Genomic DNA, 16,711 nt, shown 5'->3' on the forward strand with positions numbered 1-16,711 from the left:
CCTGAGCTCTATTCCTTCCTCCGATGGATTCCTCTGCCTGTCACCTCGCTGCTGGCCATCCCTGTGGTTCCTCTGCAGAGCCCCTGCTCTGCTGGGCACTTGAGGGGCGCTGCGGGGTGGGATGGGTGTGTTCTGCGAAGCGAATCAGCCACTGTGTTGGGTGGTGTGAGCTGACGGCAGGTTTTCCAGCTGCTGATACGCATACACGTTCAGTCTCCCTGCTTCGGACGCCTGGGCAGCGTTCCCTATTCTAGGTCTTCTGCCACTACCCTGAAAAAAGGACACGACGCATGGGTGAGCGAAGACAGAGCGAGCCAGTGACACAGTTCTTCCCTGGGCATCTGAATGATCATGGAATAAATGCTGCCTTGGGAAAACTGCAGCGAGGGTTGATGATGCTGCTGAAAGCTTTGACGTTTCATCTACTGACGTTTCAGCCTGGTTGGTATCAAAGTCCATCTGGAAATGTTGCTTGAGAAAGCATTTCTGTGAGATACGGATAACCTGCTAGTCCATGCTTCTGTGTTCTACCTGAGGGGGGTATTTTTTACAGTGGTAAACATTGACAGTCTATTCTATGAAGTCATTGTCTTTGGCATTTCAGAAATTCAGCCTGATCTTAAAGGCAAGGATTTCTTCCTGGACAGTACAGACCAAGCCTGTTACACAAGTGCTGGGTTTATTTGGGGCCCTTTTCCACAGTTCCATAACGCATTCGTCTGTTTTTCCCCTCCTTGACCCTTCATTTCCTTGGTGATACCAGAGCGCAGTTCCTGCTGTGGGAGGAGTTATGACCTAAGGAGCAGAAGGGGGCTGAGAGACAAATGCACTTGTTAGTTCTGGAAAAATGGTCTGTAAGAAGAGCATATGTGATCAAATCACAACTTTGCATTTCAAATTAAACGTTGCTCCAGATTCAGTTGGTTGAGGATGGGCCTCCGCTCACTGCTTCCTCACGCCTGTCACACACTCCTTTATTGCTTGCTCTCTAATCGGTGTTTGTTCTGTCTGAGCACTCCTGGAAACTCAGGATAGAATCATAGAATGGTTTGGGTTGGAAGGGACCTTAAAGTCCATCCAGTTCCACCCCCTGCCGTGGGCAGGGACACCTCCCACTGAAGCTGGTTGCTCCAAGCCCCATCCAACCTGGCCTTGGACACCTCCAGGGATGGGGCAGCCACCGCTGCTCTGGGCAGCCTGGGCCAGGGCCTCCCCGCCGTCAGCGTGCAGAATTTCTTCCTAATGTTTAATCTAAATCTTCCACCTTCTGATTTAAAGCTATTCCCCCTCATCCTATCCCTCCGTGCTCTTGGAAAACGCTCCTCTGCAGCTTTCTTGTAGCTCCCTTCAGGCACTGGAAGCTGCTCTAAGGTCTCCCTGGAGCCTTCTCCAGGCTGAACAACCCCAAGTCTCTCAGCCAGCCCTCCTATGGGAGATGCTTCAGCCTTCAGATCATCTTCGTGGCCTGTTCAACATTTGGTGTAGACTTCAGGGGGTTTCGCATAGTTGAAAGCAAACTGAGGAATGGCTTTTTAGCGCTCTGTGTTTTGCAGCTGTACGTGAGGCTTATGCGAGCTCATGTTGAAGCAGAAAGTTTGCAGGCAATGAGTTTTTGCAGCTGGGTGGAACACAGGGTGACTTCTGCTCGGAGCGTTCATTCCCTGCAAGTGCCAGAAGAAGGCTGGAAATGGGTAAAGCATTAAATAAAAGTTGCACTGGGCTGTGCAGAACCCTTGCAGTCCCCGTGCGTACCCTAGAAAAGCCCTGCAGAGCAGCAGCTCCTGAGTCAGCCTGCTGTGGTTTGGTTGAGAGTTATTTTGGTGCTCTAATTCACTTGGCTGTGCTCCTTTTGGAGGAGCATAAAGGCAGGCTGCTCTCTTGAGCAGAGGACCAGGGCTCTTTGACATATATATAGGGGGGAAAAGGCTGAAACAACACTTCTGGTTTTAAATAAAGCAGCGCTGCGTGTTTTGGCCTTTTAAAACCTGTGCTGTGGCTTAAATGCTTTAAGATGGGTTGAAATACAGCTTCTGATTTCTTAATTATGGTGCACAGAATTGCTTTTGGATGAAGATTAAACTGATTGTTGCTGGAATATAAAATATTTATGGCTACTAGGACAAAATTATTGTATATAAGTAATTAACCAACAGATAAGAAACCTAAAAGCAGGCTGGACAGTGTAGTTTTAGAACAGGAGAGCATTGTAGCGCTGGGCCAGGTTCGCTGGTGAGGCTGCAGAGCGTCTGGTCCGGGGAGCTTGCAAGGCTGGGACAGAAAATGCCAGGGCTGAGCTGGTGCTAAAGCTGCTCCTCAATAAATAAAAACCTTTACCCCATCCTCCCTGACTGTAAAACGTTCTGTGGAAAACCCTTCCTTCTCATAGCTATCAACGCGAGAGTGGTCAATGACCGCTGCTCTCTTCTGTCCTCTCATTTTATACAGAGGAGGCCCCAGGGGAGCTTTGAGAGGATCTTATGGAGCTCATTCTACGCTTGACCCACTTTGCAGGCGGCTTCGCTCCTTTTCCACCGCCGCGTTTGTTCTTAGGGCAGAGGGACCCAGACACAGGAGGGGGGATGCTGTGGCTCCCCGGGATCCTGCTTTCCTTCCCTCCCCGTCTCAGAGAAAGGCTGGGATGGGTTCTGCGTCGTGTCTGGTGGCGAGCGTCTCCAGTTTAGCTCAGCAGCTCTAAACAGCCTGGGACTGTCCCTTTTCTCTTTTAAAGCTTCTTTGAACCAGCCCGACTTCTGAAACACATCACATTTATTCCCATGGACTTTGAAACCTTAAAGCAACTGCTCTTTATCGTCTGTGGCGTCAGAACCAGCTCAGAATCATCTGCTATTTTGGACTTTGAACAGCAACAAGGCTGAAACCCAGTGCCCTGCGACCCTTTAATTCACTTGGCTGTGCTCCCTTTGGAGGAGTATAAGGGCAGACTGCTCTCTTGAGCAGAGGACCACAGCTCCTCAGCATATATATAGGGGGAAAAGGCTGAAATAACACTTCTGGTTTTAAATTAAGCAGTGCTGTCACACACGGCTGTCGAGGATGGTCACCGTTTCATACATCACCTCTCAGAGTAGTTCTCCAGAACGTTTAGAGCAATTCCTCTCTTTTCCCTCAGCCCATGGAATAAACAACAGGACATCACCTCTGGGCTGAGCCCTGTGGACCAGTCCCCTCCTGCCTCTCCAAAGCCACCAGGAATTGCAGCGAACCCTGCACCACCAGGACCAACCGGAGAGGGTCCTGATGAGTCCTGGGTCTTGACCAGTGCTGAGTCCCAACTGGAGCTGCATCCTGACCAGTGCTCTGTCTGAAGCAGTGCAGTGTCCTGACTGGTGCTGTGCTGTGACCACTGCAGTGTTGTGACTGGTTTGCTGTGACCAGTGGTGTGCCCTACCTGATGCTATGCCATGACCAGCAGTGTGCCATCACCGGCAGTGCTCCATGACCCGTGTGCCATGACCGGTGGTGCTCCATGACCTGTGTGCCATCACCAGCAGTGCTCCATGACCCGTGTGCCATCACCGGCGGTGCTCCATGACCCGTGTGCCATCACCGGTGGTGCTCCATGACCTGTGTGCCATCACTGGTGGTGCTCCATGACCTGTGTGCCATCACCGGCGGTGTGCCGTGGCTGGCAGCATGCCGTGACCCAGTGTGCTGTTCCTTGCACACTGTGGCTGATGGTGTGCCGTGACCCAGCAGGACTGGAGAGCCGCTCTGCCATCGGTTTGGCTCCGCGCTGTCTGTTTTTTGGCAGCCTAACCAGGCTGAATGGGGTGACTCCCAGTACAGGCACAGCCACAGGAACCACAGGATCCAAGCCTGGCTCCTTGTGAGCAGTCCCAACCGTTTCCAAGGATGCTAGGGCACAACTGGTACCAAATCAGCCTGTTTAAGTGTGCGGGGGTGGAGCGAGGCTGAGATTAGGAAGTAGCTGCTGCAGATATGCTTGAGGTAGGTGTGTTTCTATTTTTAATCTCTCTCCCCTCTTCATCTCCAGTATTCTAAACTCTTGAATCCCTGCAGTTATGTAAAGGCAATGTGGATCTTGTTAGAGGGAGGAACGGAAGCTGATAAATACCATCAATGCCTCCTTGATGTGATTTGCTTATTGAGTTTGTCGGTGTTAATTGTATCCATCCAACCACTGGACTCTGCCACCCACTGTCTTGTGTTGCTGGGGCAAAGCTTGGATGAAAAGCGACGCCTTCTCAAGGAGGCTTCTGTAGCACAGGTTTGGATGAAGTGGAAATGCAGTAATTAGCTTTTTCCAGAGCTGTTCTGAGAACAAGAACTTTCCTCTGCTGCTGCTGCTGTGTTGCTGAATGGTTTCTTTAAACAGCAGTGGCACAAGCTTTGAGCTCAGCAGTGCTTTCTACCACCTCCCTCACCTGAATAATTCTGATGTTTTCTGGTTTTACACCGATCCAGCCAGTTCTATTTTTTTTTTTTTAACTCGTTGATGTGGCTGTTCGTTCTAAAGAAAGTTCATCTTTTGTATTCCTGAAAATAAAAGGAGGGGTTTTGCAGCAAGTCCAATCCTCCCCTCCATGGGGGTTAGGTTCTTGTTCAGATCGAGGGTCACACCTTGCAAATCCCCCCTGGCTCTCTCTGCTAGAGCAGCTCTGCCCTCGGGACCCCTGAGTCCAGCCTTTGCTGTCCCCCGTCCCCGCGGCTCAGAGGATCCAGGATGAGCTCTGTGGAGTTTCCCAACTTGTTGAAGGAACAGAGCTGAGCTCTTTCAAACCCGTTTCTCCTTAGGCTTTGACAATTCCATGTCATGCTTGTGGTATTGTGTTATCTCCCATCTCTAAATCTCCACCAGCTGCAAATAAAACTCTCAGTTTCTCTATAAAAGTGGAGGGTGTGAGGTGTTTGGAGGGGTAGGGGCACAGTGATGTTTGCCTGAGAGTAACAGCGAGGAAGAGAATCTGAGGCTGTGGCACAGATGCAGTGCTGCGTCCGGGCGGCTGCTCTGCAACCTTCAGCGGTTCGAATCCCCTTCCCCTGCGGCTGCGCCACCGCTCAGCTGCCTTCCCCGCAGCCCTGGGGATGCTGCAACTATGTAGGTCAGAGCTCTTCTGGATGTGATAAGCATTAAATCAAGCTTGCACTGATCTTGGTTGCTCCAGTCTTTCCAGGTGTTTGCTTTAGGGTTCAGTTTCCCCCTTCCTCGTCTACTTCCTCGGTGGGAAAAGGCCCTTAACTGTAATTTATCCGTGCAATCGTCCGGATGGCTCAGGGGGGAGTGCTTAGGTTTAAGATTATTTGCATTGCGGTGATTCCCAAGTGACAGAGGACAGGACAAGAGGGAATGGCCTGAAGCTCTGCCAGGGGAGGGTCAGGCTGGATATCAGGAAAAAATTCTTCATGGAAAGAGTCATTGGGCACTGGAACAGCTGCCCAGGGAGGGGGTCGAGTCACCTTCCCTGGAGGTGTTTAAGGAACGGGTGGATGAAATGCTGAGGGACATGGTTTAAGGGAGTGTTAGGAATGGTTGGACTCGATGATCCAGTGGGTCCTTTCCAACCTGGTGATTCTATGATTCTATGATTACCTGTGTGCATAGCGACTGAAATTAGGACCCCCCGTTTTGTTGAAAAATCTGGTTCTTTGCCTTGCAGCTTTAGCGAAGGACGGGGGCCTTTAGTGCTATCAGCACCGACTGACTGGCAGGACTTGGGCTATCAACGCTGCAGCAGCTGCTTTTTCACCAGAGATAACAGAAAGCATCTGGTCCGGTTGGTGGGACTCATCGTCCGATACGGAGGGCGCAGCGGGAGGCGGCTGTCCTGTGATTACAGCCTATCTGCCGCAGCCGCCTGCCGCGTTTCTGCCTGGGAGGTGGTTTTGTTGTTTTGACTTTCCCAGGCTTGTAATTCAACAGCTAAATTCGAAGTCCACCGGGGACTGAACGTTCTCCTTTAGGGAGCTGTATCAAACATAAAGCGCATCAATAATACTGCTTGCAATTACATTCGCACGCAGCCCATGGTTCAGCGTGGAACTTTGCTTCCTGCCTCTTCCTAGATTTTATTTGATTTGCCTTGTGCCGAGAGCAAACCCATCCCCCTCTGCCGAGCCTGCTTTGCAGTCAGAGCGCCTGCGCTCGCTGGTCGTGAGCCAAATCACAAACCTTCATTTTTGGCAATGCCGGGAAAGGCGATTTAGGATTTGCAGATATGTTTTCCACAGATCACCTTCTGTCATCATCTGAGCCTCTAAATGGAGGAGGTTTAATATAATAATTAAAAAAGAACATTTGAGGAAAATAAAGGCGGTGGTGTTTCTTTTTTTTCAGTGCAGTGAGTGTGGTTCTCAACATTGGAGCAGAAGATGGAGTGACTGAGGAGGGAAGAGGGAAATGTAATGATAGTACAATCAAAAACTCAGATTAGGGAGAGGCGGGAACCTTCACAGGCATATGTGAGAGATATATATTAAACTATTATAATTAGGCCCTATAAATGGTGAACAAACGGCTTCTTTATTTACCAATATTGGGATCTTTGCAGAGCCTCTGTTAGCGTCAAAGCCCGCTGTGGAAGCAGCCCCTGACATCTTTGGATGCTCCCTCGGCTGCTACAGGCGTCCCACTGTCAGAGAAGTGTACGGTGACCCACTCTGGGAGGGACCACGGAGGTCCTCTGGACCACACTGAATTTAGAGCCATCTACCAAAGGCAGATGAGGTTGCTCAGGGTCATCCTCACGTGTGCTGTAGCTAATGAGCTGCTCAGCATCCTGAAGCCCATGAAACAAGTTTCCCATGTCAGGCAGTAATCTCCAACGGCACTTTGGAATGTATATAGAAACCTATTTCAGTGATGGGACCTGATGTTGAACAGCTTCACTGCCACCTGAGCCCTAAGAGGTTCTTGCTGGCTGAGAATCTGTACTGGAGTCTCCCGTCTCTCCAGAGAGCGAGCCCTAACCAACAGGATATCTAACATTAAATCCTTCTGATATTTGTGGTCTCACTGGTGATGTCACTTGGGTACTTGGCACTCCAGCAGCCGGGCTGCTGGCCTGCGCTGTGGGCTCTGAACTGAGAATTCCTGAATCTCAGGAAAATGCTTTACCTTAGAAGATATTTTTGAGCAGGTGTGATGACCATTTGTTCCACAAGGTATGCAGCGCACAGTCTGGGTCCCTCTGGGACCCCAAGGATATGGAAAGCTGTGACTTAGGCTGGACTCGTCCTCTGCAGTGCAAAGCTGGGGCCAGAACCAGTCTGCTTTTGGGTGGCCTGGCTACGTCTGCGCCGAGCACTCTGAAAGCATACGCCAATTCTAACATCATTTTAAATTAAAAGTAAAGCAAACTGTCATAATAATGGGTTGTCACTGTGTAAATAACTACTTAAAAGCCACTTTGCCATGGACAGCTGATGAAAAACTGGCTCGGCAGGGGAGTTCCACACGTGACAGTGCAAGCAGCACCCTGAACACCCTCGGGTGACTTTGGTGGTCATACCCCAGTCTGTCTTCCTCACTAGGCAAAACCCTTCAGATCCCTCCTGTTCTGAAAACCTAACGCCTCTCGCTGCCTGGCACATGCTTTTGACCTTCAGGAGATGTGACCCACGCTGGGTATGATGCTCAGGTGGGCTGTGCGGACTACACGCTGCGCTGGCTGCATTTTGGTGGCTCCTAGCTTCTGGTCCGCCCCTCCGGCCTGTGGGCTCCTTGTACTGCTGCTCTGGAGATGCTTTAACAGGCTTTGGTCATAACCAGAGCTGTAGTGGTCTGAAATTCTTGGTGGGATCCAGAGAGGTGTTCAGTTAGTTAGACCTAAATCTACCTCCAGCCCCGTGAACCGCCCTCAGCTGTGTTGCCCCTCAAGAAGAGCGACCCATTGTTGCAACCGTTCGAAATTAGACAAGTTTTTCAGTGTAGTTTTTTAGTTAAAATGCTTCCTGCTGCCTCAGAGCAGTCACTGGATGGGATTTTGCGGCACTAACCGAGGCAGTCTGACCCAACTCTCCTCCTGGGGAGCTGGCAGCACCCCGCGACACCCGGCACCCACCCGCTGTGGGCTTTTCCTTTCAGCGCTACTCCCCGTTACTGGTTTAAGCACACACGACAACCAGGGGCTGCCCGTCCTCCATCCCCCCTCCTTCCGTGGAGCTCCCCATTCTCCCACCTCCTCTCCTGGACTCCCCATACTCCTCCTCCATCTCCCTCCCTTGGGCTCCCCAGCCTTCACCCCCCAACTCCCCGCTGACCAGGGGCTCCCCAGCCTCCCCCAATGGCTCTCCATCCCCATCCTCCCCCCATCTCCATCTCGACCCCATTCCATCTCCATCTCCATCTCTCTCCATTCCATCCCATCCCATCCCATCCCCATTCTTCCTCCACGGCTCATCCCCCCCGCCCCGGGTCTCCCCCGCTTCCCCCTCCCACCCTCGCGCAGCCGTTGGGCCCGCGCGCGCCGCCCCCGCCCACTCTGCAGCTCCTGGTGCACCCGCGGCGCTGCCTGAAAGACCCCACAGCCTCCACCTCACCCTTTCACCTCAATTCGGCTCCACTTCACCCCTCTGCACCGTGAAAAAGGCAGAGCTGGTGCGTTTTTTCCCTATTCACAGCGCTCGGCGCCGTTGGGGGGGGGAACTGGGTATTTTAGACAGGCGTTCGGGTGGGCAGCCCAACGGTTGCGAGGCAGCGGGAGGCGGGTCCTCGCCCCGCACCCCTCCCGCCGTATAAAGGCGCCGCCGCGGCTGGGCCCGAACGCTGCTGCCGCCGCCGCCGGATCTGCCGTCGAGCCGGACGTCACCGCCTCACGGTGAGGCCTGCGGGGAGCCGCCCGGGGGCGGGAGGCGGGCTTGGCGGTGCGGCCGGGGCGGTGGGGCCGGCGAGGGCTCCGAGCCCGTCAGTGCGGGGCCGAGCGCCCGTGGGGGAGGTGGGGGCGGTGCCGTCTGCGGTAAACAGCCACCGGGCCTTACCCCGGGGCACCCCCAGCCCTCCTTCCCCATGGGCAGAGCGGCCCAGGTGAGGCTGCAGAGCGTGGCCGGCAGCGGCGATGGTGGGGGGGGGGGTTCAGCCACCTCTGCTCAGCTCTGGTGAGAGCTCGGCTGGAGCCCTGCTTTCCGGAATCCCCGACATAAGAAGGAGGTGGAACTGTTGCGCCGGGTCCAGAGGAGGCCAGGGAGATGATCCGAGGGCTGGAGCACTTCTGCGGTGAGAACAGGCTGAGAGAGTTGGGGCTCTTCAGCCTGGAGAAGAGAAGGCTCTGGGGAGACCTTAGAGCAGCTTCCAGCACTGAAAGGGGCTCCAGGAAAGCTGGGGAGGGTTTTTTTCCAAGAGCTTGTGGTGGTAGGACAAGGGGGAATAGCTTTAAACTGGAAGGGGGAAGATTTAGATTAGACATTAGGAAGAAATTCCTCACAATGAGGGTGGGGAGGCCCTGGCCCAGGTTGCCCAGGAAAGTTGTGTCTGCCCCATCCCTGGAGGTGGTCAAGGCCAGGTTGAATGGGGCTTGGAGCCCCTGATGCAGTGAGAGGTGTTCCTGCCCATGGCAGGAGAGTTGGAACTGGAGGGGCTTTAAGTTCTCTTCCAACCCAAGCTAGTCTATGATTCTATGATGTGGAGCAGGGGAAACATGGAGGAGATGTGGAAGGAAGGCTGGAGCTGCCTCACAGTGCTGGTTGGTGGCTGAGCTCTGCGAGTCAGCCTTGTGCATGCAAATTGCTGCTGTAATTCAGGTGTGCCTTTTGACTAGCTCTCAACCTGTTTTACTCTTGTCTAATGAAGCCTTCAGGACTGACTGCTTAGTCACCCAGTTGTGTTGCTGTCTAAGGCCCAGCTGTTTCCAGAGCTGTATTTCAGTTTGCTAAAAACACCTTTTTTTCTTCTTTCTCTGGGGGACTGAACTCTGGTATAATGAAATCCTGATCTGGTACCAGTGCTCAGGCAGTAACTTAACCTCATTCTGCCTCATTCAGATTGTTAACAGTAACTGAAAGGTCTTGATTGAAGCAGGTTTGGGTGGTAGAAGGGTCTGGATGCAAATGCTCCTGCGGGGGCTGGACTGGTTGAGACAGCATCCCTGCTTTGCTGGCTATGCTGTACAGCATTATGTAATGCTAGGCACAAGCACAAGGAGGCTGGCATGTAAAGATGGGTTTGTTCTTGAGTGCTCTAACAATCACTGTGAGAACAGATGCATTAAATCGGAAATGTATGCCTAGATTGCTTTTTTCAGGGCCACATTCAAACTGCCAACTGAGAACTACATTTTAATCCAAATTTTATCTTTGCAGTTGCGTATATATATTTATATCTTTGGAACAGTCTTGACCGTGTCCCTCCAGAAGAGCCATCTTAATTAGAAGTAGCACTGTCATGCAGGGTTAGGTATCTGTGTAAACATTAACTAGCTACTTGCTCTGCCAAATGGAAATTAAAGCAATGAGGACCTCGGGCTGCTGTGAGCTGCTTAATAATATGCCTTGGCTGGCCTCCATGGGGCTGGGTTTGTTGCAGTACTGTTGGGCTTGGCTGTACTGATGAGCTGCAGAAGGCTCTTAAAGAGTGATAATGTAAGTTTGTTGAAAGTGGTCCAGTTAATTCAGTTTTGATAGCTCAAGTTCTACCTTAAGGAACTGGCATGTATAGCTCCTAAGTTTAATGGGGAGGGGACACTTGAAAGTTAATCAAAATTGATTTGAAATTCTTTGTTTCTAGAGCTGCTTTGCAGGCTGTGTTTACAACTTGAGGAAGAAAATAAAACTTGCAAAGGCTTGCAGCTAACATATTTTGAGTGGTAAAGTAAGCTATGACAATTCCCACTAGTTTGTTGAGAACAGACTTATAAAATTTTATGTGGCCAGGCAGTTACTGTTATTGTGTCCTTCAGGTCAGTTGGTTCAAGTGCAGTGGTACCCAAACAAACTCCATGTGTAATTTCAGACAGAAGCTGTAACCCACTACCTACTGTATCAAGTGTATTACTCCAGGTTGGAGTTGTTAAATACCTGGAAAGGTGTGTTCTTTTGAAGCTTGGTTATTTTTCTGCTAGTGACATCTTTGAACTCTGCTTCTGTTGTAGATATGGAGAACTTTAAAATATGTGGTCATCTTAGCCTTTCTTAATGCTAACAAAGTGCTAACCTGACTTCCTACTGTGTAAGAACCGTATTGAGTGCTGAAAGCCTTCCTTGTAGCGATAAATGGCTTTCTAATCTCTTCGGAAAACCAAACACTTCTTAAGGAAAGCCTTTGATCGTGAGTAACCTGGTCTGTTTGGAGTAAAGGCAGCTGAAGTAGACTGTCTAGAGGGGTTCCTTCCCACCTCAGCTTTGTGATTCTGTTTCAGAGACTACTGTTTGAAAACTGCTTTTGAGATCTGACTTCATTTGAGTATCAAAGTGAGTAGTGATTGTTTGGGTTTGAAGACAAGTAGTGTTTTGGAAATGTTGGCAGTGAATTCAAGGGAAAGATAGTTCCAGTGTTGCACAGTGGAAAAAACTATTAACTAATAAATTTGATGTTTTAAGCTTTCAGATTAGGAGAAAAGTTTTCTTAAATTGGTTTTAGGATTCTTTCAGTCTTTGTTTCTTAAGCATGAGGATTAATGAATTTAGGTCTGATTCAAGCAGTGAATAATCTGAGTGTCCTGTAAGTGGCATTGGGCTGTCTGCTGTAGTGAAGGTAAGGTACAACTTGGAGTCAGCTGAACTAGTAATGCTTGCTGACTGTGTGGAAATAACTGTTCTTCTCTTGTAGATGCCTTCGATTAAACTGCAGAGTTCAGATGGAGAGATCTTTGAAGTTGATGTGGAAATTGCAAAGCAGTCTGTGACTATAAAGACCATGCTGGAAGGTAAGAGTACAAAGCCTTTGAGGGTCACTGTCTTGTGCAGAGATAGCAGTGTGTCCAAGAGGACAGGAACTGTGACCACAGGAGACAAACTGGTACTGTGCTGAAAAAGGATTCCCAGGCCTGTGAGAGGCATCTTGCTGTCTAGTGTCACAATAGCTGAGCAATAGCTGCTGTAGCTGGAACTGTTCTGGGTGGATGTGCTCTTGCAGAAAGCTTAAAGTTCAGGCCTCTCATCAAGAGCACTTTCAGGGAGGCTAGTGAAACATAAGCACCCTACTGCCTTGCCTCCAGCCTGCCTCAGTTTCGTATGCTAAGCAAACAGAACATGCAATAATACTAAAGCTTATGTTTAGTTAATCATACAAACCAGCCTTACAATGTAGATAGCTTTTAAGTGGGGCAGGAGATCATAAACCAGTCCAATGAAGAAAGAGCTAAAGTGAAGCCTATATTCCAAGCTTCTGGATACAGTTAAATTATTGGGGATAAATACTTATTTCTGATCTCCTGCTGACATAAATTTGAAACAATAGGACTTGTGTTGGGGGAGGGGAAGTGTGCCAGATGGCTCAGATGCAGAATGAACTGTCTAATCCCTCTAGTGCAAATCCCCATTGTGTGCAGGTCTGTTTTTCCAGGTTTTGGGTGCATTCATTAGTCTGCTTAGAAAAAAATCTTTGTAGATGCACTTAAAATTATGTTCTTGGATGTAAGTCTTTGGTTGTGACACCTTTAAGAACAATAAAAAAAAGGTGGAAATACTCCAACTGTTGAACACTTGCCTTCTGTTACTAAGATGCTGTTGTACATGACCAGCAACATGAGCAGGAAACAGTAATCAGTTGGAATACATTAGGGAGCACAATTCTTCTCAGTTTCCTCATGCAGGAGCTGTCACTGCCAGTGTTCAGTGACACTTGGCTGTTGATGAAAGGGAAGCTACATGTGGCAAGTGCTGCAAGTCAGACACTAAACCAGCTACTTACTAACCTGGGTGGGAACCAGTCTCCTAGTAGTACAGGTGAAATGCATTTGCAGGACAGCTGCTTAAGCATCAGTTAATGAACAGTGTCAGGTGCTGGTGCTTAAAGGTGAGGTTATGTCCAGCATCACACCAATGACACATCAGTTTTCTGATAATGGGTAGAATTGCTGTTTTGGAGGTGGTGGGGACAAGTTGAGCAGAATTGCCCTTAACTGGAGATATCGCTTGATTTCCCTGTACCAACAGTTTTGGACACTTCGTACCCTAGGTATCTGCCACCATGTTCAAAGCATGCATTTAAAGTTTCCATTAATTGGTGACACATGCAGGACACTTTAATGTCATTATTTTAGTCTGGGTCTGAGGCTAGTTTTTCCAAATGAAAAGTAATACTAATAATAGTAGTTGACTTGCCTAAATACAGAAGTACATGCTAGTTTAATTGTGTACAAATTTGGTCAGTGATGGTGACAATCATCTGTTTTTAAAAATCAAGTTCCTTGGTGAAGTAGAACTGGCTCATCCATGCATGTAATGAGTGAAGGTCTGTTTAGCTTCTCAATTACACAACTAATTAAAAGATGTTAATCTTTGACAGCTCGTGTGTCACCTTTAGCATTCTTCAGCTGGCAAAGATGGGTATGAGTGTTTTAAGAGGTCAGATTAACTAGCATCTCTGGCTACAGTATAGAACAAACTGTCTACTTACTGCAGTAGAATGGAGTACTTATTAAATAAATTGAATGGGATATGAACTCCAGAAAGGGGTAAAAATATGTTAATATTTGTCTGGTTCTTTGACATATCTTATTCCCAGTAGCAGGTTCTGCTCTTACAAGTCACTGACTGCTTAGCTGGTGGTTTGATGCTCTCATTTGAGGCAGCCTTATTAGCTACTTGGCCTATGCTTGTTATAACCTGGTATAATGCAGCCTTGGCTCTGCAAGGCCTCCTTGAAGCTTTCTGAAAACTTTGACTTCTCCAGGTGGTTAGCCTTTGCTACCAATCCATTCGGCCTTGGTGTTAAAATGGTAGAAAATGGGTGAAGTGGCTCAGTTCAGACTGAATGGTTTTGCCTTCCAATTGCTTAGTCATCTTTCCCTTATTAGATTTGGGAATGGATGATGAAGGTGATGATGACCCAGTCCCTCTTCCAAATGTTAACGCAGCCATCTTAAAGAAGGTAAGATGCTGAATGGCGCGGTGTTGTGTGGCAGTAGCAAAATGTGGAATTCATTTTGCGGTTATTATGAACTGTTGTATTAAAGGTACTTTCCATGTGCTAGCTCGGGGTTTAACCACTTTGAGAGGTGCATCAATCCAGGGTATCTGAGAACTGACCTGAGGCTGGGGGGCAGATAAGGGTCACCTACAGGTGTGACCACCTGGAGCAGCAGCTCGAGGCCAGAAGTTGAAATGATGCTGAACATCTGTGCACACTAATTGGATTGTGTGAACTTGGGTGGCTTTTTGAGATCCAAATGTTAGGAGGAAGGATTAAGGGACAGGCAATGCTGAGAGTAACTGGCACTATGAAAGAATGTTGCTGTTGAAGATGCCTTTTGCTCTGAAGTAGAAAGTGTTGTGCCAAAATAAGCAGTGGACTGTTTTGGGGTAAATATAGGGTTAGGAGTTACTTCCTAGTGAACACACATAGAAAACTTCAGACTTGAAGGTTTTTGGGTTGGCAAAATGGAACAGGATTTTACTTGCAGTAGGACCCTACTCCTTTAATTGTCTGGGTGATGAGATGGTGTGGTGTTGGTGTTTTTAAAAAACCAGCTTAGAAAGAGGCAAACTTTTGCCAGGTGAACTTTGTACTGTGGTGAGCATGTCCTGCTGGTAGCTGTTAAAACTCTGCACTCATGCCCTGTGTAGTATTCTGCTTAATCTGTTTGCAGAAACAATTCTTACTAAACATAACAAAACGAGGTTTACATTTCCTTTGTACAGTGTTGTGTGTCAGCACAGGGTTTAATAACTTTACAACACCAGCAGCTGGCTTTTATGAATTTAAGTCAGTACCTACTGTCTCAGATGGGATTCTTGAAGGCTGTTGTACTTCAGGATTGGGGATCAGTTGTTCTAAGATGAAAGTACTGGGTAATGGAGGATGTTTGTACAGGATTCTAATATTAGCTTAGAGAAAAAGGTATGGTTCCTCTGAAATGAAGTTGTTACAGTTAGGGCCTAATGGGACAACTTGGATAAAACTTTAATATCAAATCCGTAACTAGGTGATTCAGTGGTGCACCCATCACAAGGACGATCCACCTCCTCCTGAGGATGATGAGAACAAGGAAAAAAGAACAGATGACATCCCTGTGTGGGATCAAGAGTTTCTGAAAGTAGACCAAGGGACGCTTTTTGAACTTATCCTGGTAAGTATGTTTATGGAGTGTGAAGGCTGTGCCTCTGAAGTGTGCTTCATGCACTTGACACAAGTCTTTATGCTTCTTGAATAACTTCTTCATGGGTGAATGTGGGAAGGGCTAGTAGTTCCAGTAAGCTACTGGCTAAAATTGTTGAGGATGTTGGAATGCTTGTTAATCTAATGCTGGGTGTTAGATTAAACTTGCTGATTTATTAATTAATATGCTTTTCTGAATATGGGGCTCCCATTCTTATGATTCTTGAGTCTAAATTGAGGGATTGTTACTAGAAATGGAGTTTGATGTTTGCATCCAAATTAAAAACTTAAAAAGTGTGCACCATATGTGGTACTGTGAGCCAATATTATGTGTCTTAGCTAGTTAACAGCACTTAACTGGAAGTCTCAGTTGTTTGCAGGCTCTTCCGAAAGCCTTCTTTACAAGGAAAAGTAGGGCTGTCTCTCATGGTACAAATGACTTCCCCTTCTATTTGGCAAGCAAGTCTTAGGTACCGTTACTTCAGGCTTCTAGTTAAGAGGCTTATCAAAGTGGAGATGGCTCTTTGCAGTTAGTATTCTACGTAGTAAGCTTAACTGTGGGAGTATGTCTGCAGAGATGGAATACTGATATAGAGGCTTAAATTTGGGAACTCTTCTACAGGCTGCAAATTACTTGGACATCAAAGGTTTGCTTGATGTCACATGCAAGACAGTTGCAAACATGATCAAGGGGAAGACTCCAGAAGAAATTCGCAAGACATTCAATATTAAGAATGACTTCACTGAGGAGGAAGAAGCACAGGTACTTGATCTAGATTTAATTATGATTTAGCTGGTTTTGTGCTGAATTATGTGGTGCTTCATAATTTAGTGTGTGATGTGACTGGTTTGTGAACAATAAATGTAAACTGATGCATCAGCTCCTTATAATTGGGTTGCTGTTGCTGGAAGACCTTTCAGTGCCTGCAGTGCTTGCAGCACATTACCCGGCAAGGTCAAAGCAAAGCATATTGACTTCCTAGCTCAATGCACGTCCGTTAAGAAAATGTATGGGATGGTTTGTGGCAGCTCTAGTTACCTGTTTTGGAGATGTAGTAAGAATGCTGAAGGTGCATTGATGCATGTGACTGGAAAGGTAAGATGTTTGGATTCTTGTCTTTAATGAACTCATTGATCTTAAAACTTGAACAACAAACCAACTGCCAAAGGGCGGAGTTGGGAAAGATCAGAATGAAAGGCCTTCCTTAAATACAAAGTCAGTGAATTGTACACTTGCATTTGTCTCCAGGTCTGTCATGAAATGAGCAATTCAATCTGAAGCGGAGTCCATATGCTTTACTTGGGGTGGAAAAAAAAAATCACTTTTGGTCAAACCCAGGCATGAGAATAAATTCTGTAGTCTATATTCATAAACAGGTTGGTTTGGAAGGCTGACTTTTTTTTATTGCAAACCTTGCATGGAAAACTAAAGCGGCTTCCAGGTTTATGCCTTCCTTGAAAAGTAATCCTCAACACCTA

The 16,711-nt window shown here is 48.0% G+C and overlaps 1 protein-coding gene across 2 annotated transcripts in view; it reads left to right on the forward strand.

Moving 5' to 3' along the window:
* The window catches only part of SKP1 (S-phase kinase associated protein 1), a 276,895-nt gene that overhangs the window by 258,874 nt on the left and 1,310 nt on the right, over positions 1–16,711 (forward strand). The window contains exons 1-5 of one of the 2 annotated variants that reach the window (XM_054079406.1): positions 8,648–8,798; positions 11,741–11,837; positions 13,932–14,005; positions 15,060–15,203; positions 15,855–15,995. In XM_054079406.1, the coding sequence (XP_053935381.1) occupies positions 11,741–11,837; positions 13,932–14,005; positions 15,060–15,203; positions 15,855–15,995 (456 nt within the window). In that variant the 5' untranslated portion in view covers positions 8,648–8,798. Of the gene's footprint in view, positions 1–8,647; positions 8,799–11,739; positions 11,838–13,931; positions 14,006–15,059; positions 15,204–15,854; positions 15,996–16,711 lie in introns of those variants that run through there. The other variant, XM_054079407.1, reaches the window with a different exon arrangement.

The sequence above is a fragment of the Cuculus canorus genome, chromosome 14, assembly GCF_017976375.1.
Source record: "Cuculus canorus isolate bCucCan1 chromosome 14, bCucCan1.pri, whole genome shotgun sequence".
NCBI lineage: Eukaryota > Metazoa > Chordata > Aves > Cuculiformes > Cuculidae > Cuculus > Cuculus canorus.